Below are 15,821 nucleotides of genomic sequence, written 5' to 3'. Positions count from 1 at the left end.
CCTCCCCCCTCCCCCCACCCCACAACAGTCCCCGAAGTGTGATGTTCCCCTTCCTGTGTCCATGTGTTCTCATTGTTCAATTCCCACCTATGAGTGAGAATATGCGGTGTTTGGTTTTTTGTTCTATATAAATTTTATAAACATCTTGTCAGATTTTACATGGAAAAATAATTTGGCTTTTTCATTGAAATTATATTTTAATTGTTTCAATATAAGCAGTTGACTTTTTTTTTAATAATACCAAGCCTTCTTACTTGTGAACATTTAAATTGGACCTTAATGAATTCTAATAAATATTTTAAACTTCTACATATAGGTCTTATAAATCTTTTGTCACATCAATTTATAGGTACTTTTTAATTGCTATTGTAAATGATATCTTTTTAAAAATATATATGTTTTCTACTTGTGTGTTGTGGGTGTATAGGAATGAAATATATTAATAAACCCTAATATTATTTCTAATCATTTTTGTCTAACTTCACTTGGGTTTTCTATTCAGACAATCACATCACTGTTAATAATCACAGATTTCTCCTTTATTTCCAAATATTTTGCCTTTCTTATTTTATTTTACTGGCTAAGATCTCCAGCAATCTTGAATGTGATCATGCAAATTCTTCTTTTGTTCTTGATTCTAAAGGAAATGCTTCAGAGTTTTCCCAATTAAGAATGCTGTTTGCAGCCTGGTTCATTGGCTCATGCCTGTAATCCCAACATTTTGGGAGGCTGAGGAGGGAGGATTGCTTGAGCTCAGGAGTTCAAGACCAGCCTGGGCAACAAAATGGGACCCCGTCATACAGAATAAAATTTAAAAATTAGCTAGGCATGGAGGCGCATGCCTTTAGTCCCAGCTACTTGAGAAGTGGAGGCAGGAGAAAAGGTCAAGGCCACAGTGAGCTGTGATCGCACCACTGCACTCCAGCCTGAGTGGCAGAGTGAGACCCTGTCTCAAAAAAGAAAGGAGACAGGCATAGAAAAAAAAAAAGGAGAGAGAGAGAGAGAGAGAGAAAAGGAAGGAAGGAAGGGATGAAAAGAAAGGAAAGGAAAGGAAGGGAGAAAGGAAAGGAAAGGAAGGGAGAAAGGAAAGGAAAGGAAGGGAGAAAGGAAAGGAAAGGGAAGGGTGGGAAGGGAAGAGAAGGAAAAGGGAAGGGAAGGGAAGAGAAGGGAAAGGAAGAAGGAAAGGAAGGAAGGAAGGAGAAAAGAAAGAGAAGGAAAAGAGAAGGGAAGGGAAGAGAAGGGAAAGGAAGAAGGAAGGAAGGAGAAAAAAATGAAAGAAAGAAAGAAAGGAAAGAAAAAAGAAAGGAAGGAAGGAAAGAAAGAAAGAGTGAGTTTGCCCTAGGATTTTAGTAGATATTTCTGATAAGATTGAAATAATTTTTTTTTCTATTTCTACTTTTCTTTCCTAAGTAGGTTTTAATAGATCCTTAAAATATATCAAATGCATTTTTCTGCATCAATTGAGATGATTTTATATTTTTCACCTCAAACCAGTCAATGTGATATATAATTGATTTGCTAATTTAAGTTTCTTTTTTAAAAAGCCTCTTTTTTAAAAAAAGTAGTACGTTATCATGATATATCATCTTTTTATATAGCATGGAATTCAGTTGGTTAAAATTTTAATGTTATTCCATTTATTTTCATATTATGTAAGTCATTTCCTATTATAATCAATTTCATATTTGTTTGAATTTTCTTCTGAGCATCATGACAGCATCAGGATTAGTAAGTGGTCTTAGTGGTAACCCTCTCATCCACTTATTCCTTAGCCAAACTGTCTCTGAGTAAATATATTTCTCTGAGCAGAGTAAAGATTGTCTTATTTTCTCAATCACCCTAATAAAGAACTCTTGACTTCTGCATGTGTCATGAAAAGAACACCAGATTTTGATTTTCGCTTTGGCTGGTGTCATTTCTCTTTGCTCTGTGATCTTAAGTTATTTAATCTCTAATTTCTGCCAGTTTCCAGATCTAACACTCTGATTCTCTGATCGCTTTCTTTTTAGTCCTATTTCATATATTAACTTTTATCACTTCCAACAGCTTGGCTTTGAATTGGTGGAGACGCCGAAAAGCTCGGACAAACTCTGAGAAGCTGTATAGTCGATGGGAGCAGGATCATGACCTTGAAAGTTTTGGACCCCTTGGGCTTTTCTATGAGTACTTAGAAACAGGTAATTTTTAACCACTGTTTTGAAACATAGAGTCGGCATGAATGAGTGGGTTTTCAGCTCCTGATACTTCTTTCTGCCTTGCACATGGTAGGTGTTCAATAAATCATTGGCTGGTTGGCAAAAAAGATGAGTGGAGGGATATAAAGAAAATTTGTTCCCTATTTCCCTGTTCCATCAAATAGACTGCAGAATAAAGTTTAGCTTCAAAACACCAATCTCAGAGACATAATTCCTGTTAATTGAATGTTAATATTGTTGAACCAAATCAAGTAAGAGTCATTTTTTAACACCCATCTCAAATTCGCTTTGATGGCTATTTCTCCATTTGTTTGCCTCAGTGACGGCTCAAAGATAGAATAAGTTGCCTGGAAAACATTTCCAGAGTTTGACTTGCAATTAGTATATGTCCTTTCTGTGAGGCTAAAAATAAGGCTAAAAGCGATTGTGTAAGGGAAATACAAGCTGAACACAAGAAACATCTAAAACATTGCAAGATTTGAACAGGAGAAGAGACCCTTGAGGAGCAGCTTTCAGAGAGATTTTTCTGGGAACTGCTTATATGGTCTGCTCAGAGCGTTTTCCCTCAAGCAACTTTCTCTGTTTCTCTCACAGAATTAAGGAAACTGTTTGTTTGAGACAGAGTCTCGCTCTGTCTTCCAGGCTGGAGTGCAGCTGCCCGATCTCGGCTCACTGCAGCCTCCGCCTGCTGGGTTCAAGTGATTCTCCTGCTTCAGGAGAATTGCCTGTAGCTGGGACTACAGGTGCATGCCATCGCGCCTAGCTAATTTTTGTATTTTTAGTAGAGTCGGGGTTTCACCATGTTGATGGCCTCGATCTCCTGACCTCATGATTCTCCCACCTCGGCCTCCCAAAGTGCTGGGATTACAGGCGTGAGCCACAGCGCCCAGCCAGGAAAATAATTTTCTTACCTTTCAAGGCCCATAAAACCATGGTAGAAAACATGAGATGAGCCAAAATTCTTCATACTTCTCCAGTGTAATACATTATGTGATACATGGATTGAAATGTAAATTTAGGGCAAATAGAAGCTATTTTATAGAACTCTTTGTAAAATCAGATAATCTTTGCCCTATAAGGTGATAAGGCTATGATTTTTAATTAATTGTGTAAGTTTCAAATGAGTTTGCACATATGTACATCAGAGATTACTACTGAAATTAGAAAGTTGAAACAAAGGTTTCATAAGATTGTTTACCACTTATTAAGACATAATTAATTTATTCTGAAAACTTTATATATTATCTCAAATTTTGAAACAATTCTGCAGAGTATTCATTATTCCACACATTTTATTGTTGTGAATTCTGAAACTTGCATAAGTTAATACATTTTTTATGGGCCACAAAGATTTTAGGTAAAGATATTAGATGTGAACTAGAAAGTTCATGCTGCTTCTACATAATACTTCCTTTTCATTTTCTACCTTGTAGGTTAGGTAGAGAAAGCAGGAAAAAAAGGAGGTGAATATGTATTTTTGTCACTTGATAACAAGACGGATTCAGTCAGACGAGAGAAGCTAAATTCCAGAAACATTTGAGATGTATTTAAAAATGGAGGAATAACGGAATTTTTTTAAATTTTTTTCCTTTAATGGAAAGCCATTTCCATTAAATGGCTTATTATTTTTTTCTTCAATCATGTGGGAAGCTTGGGCTGTTAGTAGCATGGGTTATTTTACCCTAAACGTCGTTGGAAACAAAAGAATAAAAGTGTGGCAATAAGCCAGCTTACACAGGTGTGGTCCTCTGTTGAGTTTTAATGAGGAGAGGGAATAAAATTTATTTAGAAAGATGTCATGATAGTAAGGAGAATCAAGACCTTAACAAATTTCTTGTTCTAGAAAATGTATATTTCCTTTTCTCTCTCTCTCTCTCTCTCCCACACACACACACACACACACAGCTGGCTGCTGGGATTATGCAACTGAATCAGTCATCATTCCTGATCTCAAAAAGTAGATGGGCTAGCAAGATAGAAAAACTTGGTTACCTCACTAAATTGCTAATACAAATGTAAAGACTAGACCAGCATAAACCTAAGCTTAGCCCATAATAAAAGGCAAAGAGGAATAGATTCTTCCTTCTAACAAGCATATCTCTAAAGGAAGAGCAAAGAAGGAACTCAGCCATGCATGCCCAGTTTCTCCTTCTAGTTCTAGCAAGCAGATAAGTCACTATGCCTCCTGTGGAGAGCAGGAACTGGACAGATGGACAGAAGCCTGGATTGTCGTATTCGTGTGGATCACTCCAAAATGAAGGAAGTAGCAGGATTTGGGCAGGGTGTTCCTGTCTTTCTCCTTCACAATAATGAATTCATGCCTTTTTCTTTTCTCTACAGTTATTCAATTTGGATTTGTTACACTATTTGTGGCCTCTTTTCCTTTGGCTCCTCTTCTTGCTCTCATAAATAATATTGTAGAGATTCGAGTGGATGCCTGGAAACTTACCACTCAATACAGGAGAACTGTAGCTTCTAAAGCTCATAGCATAGGTGTTTGGCAAGACATTCTTTATGGAATGGCTGTCCTTTCTGTTGCAACTAATGTAAGTAGACCTATTTCGGTGGGGTAACTTTGTATTTCATTTTGGGGGACGTGGGGAGATGTGAATGATGCTTAATCTTTACATTGATTTCATTATGGTGATACTTTATAAAGCTAAAACATTCCGAAATTGTTATGCACTAACCAATACAGAAAAACCTATGTCATGCAAACTCTTAGAAATACAAGGACAATTATAAAATTATTCTCATTGAAGTATCATGACACAGTTTCACAGCATGTGACAAAGTAGACAGAAAATAAGTAACAGTATAATGTGTTTGAATAAAACAATTAAAAATGGATTATATTTGTATTTGTATACTACAGAGAATATACATTTACCTGTTGTGTTTATGAAAAACTTATTAAAATTTAAGAACAATAAATTTCCAAAAGCATAACTTTTACAATACATTTTCACCTACAATATACTTTATAAATTGAAGTTGATAATAAGATAATCAAAAAAGAAAATCTAACACTTTTAAGTAGGCCTCCTATAAGAGAAAACAGAATTGAAATCATAGAGCTTAATTTAAATGAAAGCCTATAGGAATGAGCCAAAACCACTATTACAGATAACTCCATTGCCATACATTTTTAATTATTAAAAGAAGACTGGAAAATGAGCTGAGTATATAACTTAAGACACTATCAAAAATTGTAAATCAAATTGATAGAAAGTAGTAAAAAAGAATAAAGATGTAATCAGAAATAATCAAATTAGAAAATAAAAAGCAGTATAATTGCTAAGTAAATCAAGAGCTAGTTTACTGGAAAGACAAATAAAGTAAGTAAAACTCTGAAAAAAAGTATGAGAGACTCTTGTGTACCTATTTACTCCAATAAATTTTGAAATATATTTGAAATGACCACTTTTTTAGAAAGCAAAAATTGCCAAATCTATTCTGTAAGTAATAGAAAGCCTGAATGTACCATTAGCCATATAATTTACATTAGATTTTTTTAAAGCGTAGCACTAAAATTATAGGTGCCAGAGCCAGATGGTTTTAATTGACTTATCTAATCTAAAAGAAATATGCTATTTATACTATTCCAGAACTTAGGAAAGGATACAAAAATATCATTTCCATGGAATCAAATACTGAAATTAATTGCACTGAACTGTGAGAAATTTACAAACACATGATATTCTGCTTCTTCATTCCTTTCCTGTTAATCTCTTACACACACACACACACACCCTGCAGTCCTACCTCATTGAGTTAATCTAAGAAAGTTAATTTGGTTAAAGATAGTAGAACTGTGCTGTAAAACAATAAGAAATGTAAGAAATAGCAAGGCTTAATGGAAAGAACATGGTTCTTGGAGACAGATACATTTTGGTCTGACTCTCTACTTAGCCACTTTGAAGCTATGAAATCTTGGAATACTGATCACACACTGTAAATGAGCTATTTTGTGTTTCAGGACAAAGACTTGCATATTACTATGGTTTATAATAGTATTTAATCATTTTGCATCTGTATAATTTATGGTACTGAGAGATGTACAAATCAGACATTATTAAAACTAAATTGGCAGCTGATGATCTTCCTCTTTTTTTTTATTCTTCAGGCCTTTATTGTTGCATTTACGTCGGACATCATTCCCCGTCTAGTTTACTACTATGCTTACTCAACAAATGCCACACAGCCTATGACAGGATATGTGAATAATAGCCTGTCAGTATTCCTGATAGCTGATTTTCCAAACCACACTGCACCTTCGGAAAAACGAGACTTCATCACTTGCAGGTGATTTGTTTGTTTGTTTAGGTTTTAGTTTTATCCCTTAAGTGTATTTCTTAAGTTATCTATTACCTTTCTGTCTTACAATATAAAGGATTTTCTTAGGGCAACAAAAATCCTGTATAAATAAAGTGTATCCATTCTAGAATTCACACATTGCATGATTCAGATTCGAAAAGGTAAAATGGTGAAAACTAAGATTATGGGTAAAGATAACATTAATTAAAATTTTTTTCTTACTTTCTAATGTATCAGAAGGATTTGTCACCAACAAGTGCCCCTTAGTCCAAAGCTGCAATAATCTATAGATCATACAACATTGTCAAATTGTATATACATTTAACTTACTTAAATTTATCTGTGTCCTCAGAAAAGAGAGTGAGACAGAGAAATATAATATGATCAGTGATCAGTTCACCACCTATCCTACTAAAAGGTTTTATACTGTATAGGGAATATAAAATTGCATATGTGAACCTACTCTTTTTACACTCAGTGTATCATGTACTGTGGGATCTTTTCACCATACAATTTAAAGACACACACACACACACACACACACGCACACACGCTTATCAAGGCCACTTAATTTAAACCAGCTGTTTCATTTGAGACTCCAAACAAAAAAGCAAAATATTGCAAGACAAGCAGACATTATTATATTGTTATATTACATATTTGAGTATAGTTAAATCATAGCCTAATGTGTTTAAGAGCATGGCCACTGGTGTCAGATTTCTGGATGTGATTACCCCTTAGCTGGACTAAATATTTGAGGAGGACCAGTATCCAGTGACTTTATAGAAGAGAATGAACTCACAAAGTTGAACACTAAGAAAACTTCAGAATTGTGTTAAGAAAAACAAAGCAATACAGCATCAGAACAGCCAAGAGAAAATAGAGTTCTAAGAATATAGAAGTGGCCTATAATAGTCTTATTTTTGAAAGTCAAATCAAAGGATTAAAATATACCTGCAGTTTAAGGATAGGAAAGAAGGAAAGGACTGGGAGTGTTAAGGAGTGGGAAAAGAGGAAGTGGAAGCAGCAAATTTTGAATAACTCATTTGAGAAGCTTGTCTTTGAAGGGTAAGAGAGAAGTTCCTCTTGTGTGTTTCTTCTTAGATCTATTTTGCACATAAGTAGCATATACCCTGACTTTATGTGAACAAGAAAGATAAAGGTTTCATAATATCAATTAACTTTGACCTGATTTTTCTGATCAACTAGAAAGGTCTGTTAAGAGAAATAATAAGAAATTATGTTAGGTCTCTCTAGTTGAAGCTATAACTATTATTTTTTTTTGCATTTACTTCCACTTTTCAGGTACAGAGATTACAGATATCCTCCTGATGATGAGAATAAATATTTTCATAATATGCAATTCTGGCATGTCCTTGCTGCTAAGATGACCTTCATCATTGTTATGGAAGTAAGCTGTTCTTAACTTTCATTCGGGTTACTCTCTTCTCTCTTTAGGCAGATATTTCTAAAGGTAACCTCTCATCAGAAAGTTAGCAATATCTCAATAAATTGTCTTGAAGGAAGTATTGTATTTGTTGTCATAAAAAGCACCTTAGGGATATTCTCAGTACAATGGATTGCCTATTATTCACTTATTATTGTTGAACATGTCATGGTGACAGAAAAGGAAAGGAAAACAAATATGGTTTTTTCCCTTCAAGTCAGGAAAAGGGGAAATAACCCACTGATTTTACAGAATACCTATTATTTACTAGTTCCAGAGGCTGTATTAAATCATAACAACATTGTAAATTAGACCTTATCAGTCACCTTTGAAAAGGAATCTGAGATTCAGCAAAAATAAGTAGCTGGCTTAATGTTAACTAACTAACATTAGTGCTAAGTCTCAATGCCAAATGTGCCTCACTCCCAAGCTTATGCTCTGTCTACTATATTATGCTTCCTCTCTTGTGGAATATCTACTGTAGTTATAGAGATAAGGCATGCAAGAAAAGGTAAACAATACAGAGGCAGTACTGGACAAAGTTTCAAATTGAGTGATACAAATCATAGGGCAAGAAGGCCTATCAGGGAGGGAAAATAAAAGAAAGGTACTTTTTCACCCTGGAATAAAGCCCGATAAAAGACAATCCTAACCCAAGAACATGCCATTCCAACCAGTTTCTGTTTATTTTTATTGTTATCAAGGTTTCACATGTAATTTTAAAAATCAAATAGTTCTGCATGGCAAAAAAACAAAAGAGCAATCGTACATAATATAGCTGCCTACCCTAAAATCCTAATATCCAAATTAAACATCTCAGTTTTCTTAACTCATTCTTCTAGTAGTTGCCCTTGTATGGCAAAAGAAGATCATTTTGCAGTTATATATTTTCATTTTTTAGGTTTAGCTACCAATTACTGACATTCTACTTTGGCAGATCTTACACACACACACACACACACACACACACACACACACACACAGAGAAAGAGGGGGAAAAAAAACTTTCTCCTACTGCTCAATAATTAAAGCATTTTTTTTGTCTCATTCTGAAATTCAAAACCTCAGAAAACAGGAAGTATTTTGATAATTTATTTAGCAGCAACATATGATCTAATTCTGCCTTTATTATTTTTAGAGTGACTATTCATTTACTTTGCTGCAGAAATATTTAAGTGTTTGATACAGAGTGCCACCTGAGACCCTGCTGGTTTATACACTAAATTACATATTTTTAATATTAAATCTCAATTCTGAAATATTTCTGTCCATCAGAGTTTTGATTAAGAGATTTTATATAAATACAGTAGTCAGGGTTTATAAATTATGACTTTATAAATATTAGTCACATCTGTTTCCTGTCTTACATTCTGAACATATTTCTTTTATTATAATTGTACTTTTCTTTTCTCCCTCTGTCTCTTAGTTCCTTATGAATTTATCAGTCTTTCATTCCAACATTTTGCATCAGAAGTTTAGATCACCTTTCAGCCAGTAAATTACTTCAGGAATTCTTTTGTTTTAATTTATTTATTATTTGTATTTAATTTTTGTAATCATTGCAGGCTCCACCCAAGCATCATCCTGGGACTTCTCTTCATCTTGTCTTCTATTGAAGACTGTATTTTCTGCAATCTATGTTTCTCCCATTTTTGGTTTACTAGCTTATTTTGATGAAGCACATCTTCCAGTAATTTTCTGAGGAAAAATTATGGACAGTCCATTTTTGAGAAATTGAATATTGAAAATTTCTTTTCTTTCCTTACATGTGATTATTTGGAATAGAATTTATAATTAAAAGTTGTTTTTCTTAAAAAAATTTTTAATCAACTTTATTTTGGTATTCCTGAAATTTTGAAGATATTGCTTCATTTTCATTCAGGTTCCAGTATTGCTACAAAATGCAATACTATTCTGACTTCCCAGTCTTTGTGTATTATCTATTTTTAAAATCAATGCGGTTTTAGGATTCTGTCTTTAGCCACATTTTTATGAAGCTTCACAAGATGGTTCTTTGCTATTTGTCAATATTCATTGTTTTAAACACTCATTGAGCCCCTTAGATCTAAAAACGTACTTACCCTTCAAGTTGAGAAAATTTGCTGGCATAATTTCTTTGATAAATTTTTTCTTTCTTTGTGCTGTCTCTCTGGAACTGCTGTTATTCAGATTTACACTTCCTAGTTTGAAATTTGAATTATTTGTTTTCTATGAAAACCTGGATTAATATCTTTTTAAAAATTCTACTTTTTTCTTTTACTCCTTTCCTTATATCTGGTTCTTTTCTTTTTTTTTTTTCTTTTCCATGTCAGAGACGACTTACCTACATATTTGGTGGTTCTGCTCATGTTTAAGAGTGTGGCAGTGAAAAGCTGATTTTAAGCATTTTGTGCATACAGGAGTGATGTCACTTGGTGGGTTTCACTGTAGGTTGATAAGGTAGTGAGCTGACATTTTCATTGGATCCTTACAAAATTTTGACATCCACATTTCTGCTTTTACAGAATAGTTATTTTTCCCAGAGAAAGCCCTTTAAATCTGTCTATTGAGATATTTTGTGGCTGCCTATGTTCTAAGACCTGAGCAAGGCAGAGGGGACTAAGTATCTCACAGTTCATTGTGCTGAATTTCACTGCTTTTACATTTTTTTAAATATGTTTTCATACCTCCACTGTGTCTGGTGCCCCTGGATTCACAGCTTTCTGGTATAATCTCTGCAGAAAACAAACTCTTCAGCTGCTTCCAGGGTATAGTATGGAGTGAAAGAATATCTGGATACAGATGGGAGAAAGGCTCTGAAAATTCAAGTGCTCCTTATGCAAATTTGTATCTAATCCTCTTGTTTTCAACTCCAGCTCATACTAATACCTTCAAAAGTCCTTATTGCCTTCTTTCCTGAACTTTTCTGACAATCTGAAACAAAATTGGCTTTTGTCTTTTTGGTTTCCACTATCAGTCACCACATCACCATTTGCAAGTTTGCTAGCCTTTTTCACTCTTTTGAGTCTGATTCCTTTATAAATATTTTATCAGGTTTTCGGGAAGGAACAGTGATAAACAGTATATTCAATAACCATGTTTAACTGGAATATTGCTAGTTACATATTTAAGTATATATTTATTTGTTTGATATTGATCTTTGTATGAAAGTCCTAGGACAGGGACCATATCTTCTCCCTTGCCTTTCTGCCTCATATGTTGAGCAGTTTCTTAAATAAGTGAAATGATTTGTAAAGACTTTCTGCTGAACATGTGACAACTCTAGTAGTGTCTAATCTTTCCTTTATATTTCCTCTAGCATGTTGTATTTTTAGTTAAATTTTTGCTGGCCTGGATGATACCTGATGTTCCAAAAGATGTTGTGGAGAGAATCAAGCGAGAAAAGTTAATGACTATCAAGATTCTCCATGATTTTGAGCTCAACAAATTAAAAGAGAACTTGGGAATTAATTCTAATGAATTTGCCAAGCATTTCATGATTGAGCAAAACAAAGCACAGCTGGCTAAATCAACAATCTAATCAGCATAATGAGGAAGCAGCAGGTGGCCTGCCTTACTTCACTTTATCCTCTGGGTTTAGGGCCAGACCCCAGAAGCCATGTGTCAATTTTACCCTTTCTTTTTTTTTTTTTTCTTTTTTTTTTAAACTCAAAGTTTTTATACACTTTTATACAGGCCAACTTTGTGATGTTGGAAATGTACTACTTCTCTGCTTCATTGACTGGGCCCTCTCCAGATGTTGTTTTCTGAGGTGCTGTAAATGACTGTTGAAAGTGCAGGTAGAATCAGAATACTGGGAAATTATGGAGTCTTGCAGTTTAGTAAGAAACACTGGCCTTGGGCTGTCCCATCACTTTCCAGTGCATCTATTTATTTTTATGGTCTTCTCTTGGGTTATTTGATACCTCCTTCACCATTAAGAAAAATGTTGGGGCAAAAAGAAAGGGATCAAAGAAACTGACTGAGCCCTATATATCCTATCATTTTAAAATATGCAAATGAATTGCCAAGATCAGATGACATAAGAAAACTCACATATTAAGGTGTTAATGTATCATAGCAGAGGTTTATTCCTGACACATTCAACTACCATCAGAATCCCAGATAGTTCTTCCTGGTAAATGCAGAATTCCTTTTCTCGAGACTGAAATTTTGGGTTTCAACATAAAACAACTTGGTTCTTAGAGATAATAATTTGGTTATAATAGTTTCAAGACTGATCTTATCTGGAAAACAACATTATGAAGCTGTTAGATTGCTTCAGGTTCTCAAGCAAAGATACAATAGAGAAGTAAATGTGTTTTCTTAGTAGTTAATGGATGCAAGACAATGTATATTGATTAATTTGTTGGTTTTAATTTAGAAAATTGTTAAATTATTTCTTAAAAATCACTTTTCTTCTGGAATGCCAATTTCGCATCATGAAGCCTTTTTGTATAAGTTAGGTACAAGTTGTTTATGATAAACATTTCTTTGCTTTAAAATAATTGCAAATCTTTTAATAAGTTTACAACCTTTTCTATTGATGTGTCATCTTATACAATGCTCAGTGCCTTGTTCCAATACCTCTGACATACAAGAAGTCATGTTGTTAGCTAGTGATTTGATGTGATGTAACCTCTTAAATGTAAGCTAGTCTTAAAGAAATTGTCAGTGTAATAACAACCACAGTCTTGAACACTGAAAGTGAATCAACCAACTAAGAATGAGTTCATGGACTTAATAATCTAAGGGGGAAAAAATGTTTGTTGAATTATTCCTCTCAAATTTAGGCTTGTGTTACATCCACAAAAATCCTTGTTCTTTTTTCACTTAAAAAAAAAACTATGTACAAATTTGTGTATCTATATACACACATATCTATATATATGTAATTATTAGCACTAGAGGGATATAGTCCAGTTATGTAGTATTGGAATCTCTAGTTTCAAATTATAATTCATCTCCAAAAGAATATTGTTTTTTAATCACATACATAAGAAATTTTATCACAATATTTAAAACTAATATTTCATTATCTAATGCTAATAAATTATTGTGGTACTGCCAGTATTAAATATATGGCAGATGGTATTAACTACTGATCAATAGTAAGCATATAGAACTGGGGATTATGGATTTATAAACTATGAGATGGTCACCCCAGTTTGGACTGGGACTAATCCCCAGTACTGATTTGTCATCCACTGAGTAGACTTTATGAATATTTTTGGGTAATTTGAAATGATCTCATTATTGAAAGATGATTTCATATGTAGAGGAGATAATATTTCTTTCTTGAAAAGACAAATCAGGATTACCATGATGTGTGCCACCAACGCAGGATCTTTGGCTTGTCAAATCAGATTCTCCGTTGCTACAGTGTACAGTGCACACGCTCATATTGCTTCCTTCCTGGGTGCTGATAAAAATAAGAAAGAGCATGAAAATTGGTTTCTTGAATATAAGCTTTAATTTTTAAGGCTTAAAAGTATTCATAGAGGTAGACTGTATGATAAATAAAGACAAATTTAATTCACAAAGTTATCTGTACATTGCAGTTTTAAAATATACCAACTAAATTATTGGGTTTCTGGAAGTGAATGGAGAAAACAGCAAGGCAAGAAATCATTTTTAAGATAAGTAAATAATTCCCATAATTGATAGATATTTTCCTTTTAAAATGTTATGGACTGATATTTTTTATTCACCTTTAAATTTCTTACCAAGAAGTTTATCTTTGTTTTTCAGATTTAAAAATGAAATACAGGTATTCCTCACTTTCCTGAAAGCATGCTAACCAAAATCAGGAGCCAAACCAATTCAGACAGATGTGTCTCATCTAATTAAACCCATTGGTTTTTATGGGAGGGCTGCATTAAGAGCGCCCAACCACCACATATAAGTTGATAATTACCAGCATGGCAGGTGATTTTATCCGCTGACCAAGCGCATAGTTTTGTTTTGTTTTCAGAATGTTCTAGAGAACATTTGAGATTTTATGTGAAATAAAATTTTAAGTGCCAAAGCCAAAAAATACTTAACTCTTTTCAAATGCCCTCTTTCATCCTTGCCTTCATCAACTTTCCTTTGCACACAGGAAGCAAACCTACTTCAAAACATTTATTTTAGAGGAATCCATTAAGAAGGGATTGTTTTACTTAAATGAAATGCTGTCTTATATTTGCTGTGTCTTTTGACATCTCTTAGCTTTAACATTCTTCTTTTAACCAAGCCATTATGCAAGTTATCAAAGAAGAGGAGAAGGAAAGGAGGACAGATGAAAGTGACGGGAGATGAGAAAGAGGAGGTGTGAGGAAAGAGTTATTTCCTTATGAATTCTGGGTGTGTTTCTTTGGAAGAAAGAGCTGTTCCGAGGAAGCTTGGTCCAGCTGTGGCTGATAAGAGGTCTATCTCTTAAAAAAGACACCTAATGAAAGTGAGAGAAGAGCTAAAGAAAATTTCAATGTGACCACTATTATGTGTCAAAATAAAACTTAGATTCCAAAGTGATTTTGTAGTGTTGGGCGCTATAAGTAGGTATGGATCTTTGTTGATTGACTCCAGTTGAAGGTGAGAAATCTGTACCAATCATTCAAAAAGGGAATCTATTGTTTTGAAAGAAACTCTGTTATATTTCCTTTAAATTGTTAATAGTTGTTATGTAACTAAAGAATGTTATGAAGAAAAATAGCATTGCAAAAAGTACCACTGGGAGGCTTACAAGTCAGCCACAATGAATCGGTATAACTACTGTGTTATTCTTTTTCTAGACAAATTTTGACTCTTCTACTTTTATGTATAATAATTCCAGCATTCTATTTATTTCAGCATTATGTGAAAAATGATGAGAATGTTAAAAAGAAAATAATAGTGTGGTTTAATTGGTATGAGATACCTGCTTCCTTCTCCTCAAAGGTTTGACTGGGTGTATCTCTCCTATGTGTGAGATTATGTCCCCTGGTGTTAACAGAGGAAATGAGTGCTCCTTTTTAAAATTTCTTTCTTCCAAGTTTTTTTTTCCAGGAAGAATAATATGCAGTTATGCAGGAAAAGCTGTCTTAAATAATGTGTACATAAATCTCAAGAGAATCAAATTTACAGAGTGAATAAAGTAATACTTAAACTACATTTTGACATGAACTCAATTTATTCTTACAATAAAATGTTGATTTTTTGGAGTTTAAGTACTCCTTTTTTAGTCATATTTGTTGTTTAGAAACATTAAAGTGTATATATATAACGTGTTTAGCTCATGAAATTACATATTTTTGCACATTTAGATGTTTGCATATTAACGATGCAAATTCCTTGAAGTAAGAAGCTGGATAATCCAGAAAAATTTGAGACGGTGGTAGTTTTTGTTGTTTTGTCTCTTTATTTTTACTACTTTGGAAGATAAGGTGAACAGAAAGTCCCACAAAAAGAAAAATTGCATGTTGAAATGTTACCGGTAGTTAGATAGGCAATGAGCGGGGCAGGAGTGGGCTCCCGACACACTCACTAGGAATGTAGGTGATGGTTGCACGATTATCACACTGCTTCTCTAAAAATGATAATTCTACAGCCAGGGAGAGGCAACCTCCTGGTGATCCAAACCTGTTAACATTAAAAGTGTTATTTGAATGCAGGCCCCAGGGAGAAGCAACTTCCTGGGCATGCATGTTAAGAGACAAAAATGGCGACGATCTTCCAGGCACACTCCACCTGAAAAAGGAAGCAAGCCTCAGGTGGGCGTGTGTATAATTCCCTAAACACACTGCACATGTTTAATTCCAAAGGGTAAGGAGAGCACTGCAGATGCAGAAAGCCCACACTAAGGGAAGAATCATGGGAAACAGGGAAGCCGATAAAGTCCCAGGATCGTGGTTAAATGCCTCTTT

At 34.1% G+C, this 15,821-nt stretch overlaps 1 protein-coding gene across 4 annotated transcripts in view; it reads left to right on the top strand.

Moving 5' to 3' along the window:
* Positions 1–15,067, top strand: part of ANO5 (anoctamin 5) — a 92,027-nt gene extending 76,960 nt beyond the window's left edge. For all 4 annotated transcript variants that reach the window (XM_054439119.2, XM_063671064.1, XM_054439121.2 and 1 more), the window contains 5 exons: positions 2,047–2,177; positions 4,536–4,741; positions 6,322–6,500; positions 7,818–7,923; positions 11,258–15,067. In XM_054439119.2, the coding sequence (XP_054295094.1) occupies positions 2,047–2,177; positions 4,536–4,741; positions 6,322–6,500; positions 7,818–7,923; positions 11,258–11,479 (844 nt within the window). In that variant the 3' untranslated portion in view covers positions 11,480–15,067. The remainder of the gene's footprint in view (positions 1–2,046; positions 2,178–4,535; positions 4,742–6,321; positions 6,501–7,817; positions 7,924–11,257) is intronic.
* Positions 15,068–15,821: the final 754 nt, after the last annotated feature.

This window comes from Pongo pygmaeus, chromosome 9 (genome assembly GCF_028885625.2).
Source record: "Pongo pygmaeus isolate AG05252 chromosome 9, NHGRI_mPonPyg2-v2.0_pri, whole genome shotgun sequence".
NCBI classification, from domain to species: Eukaryota; Metazoa; Chordata; class Mammalia; order Primates; family Hominidae; genus Pongo; species Pongo pygmaeus.
The sequence above is the reverse complement of the archived record's forward strand: the minus strand, read 5'-3'. Positions and strand labels throughout refer to the sequence as shown.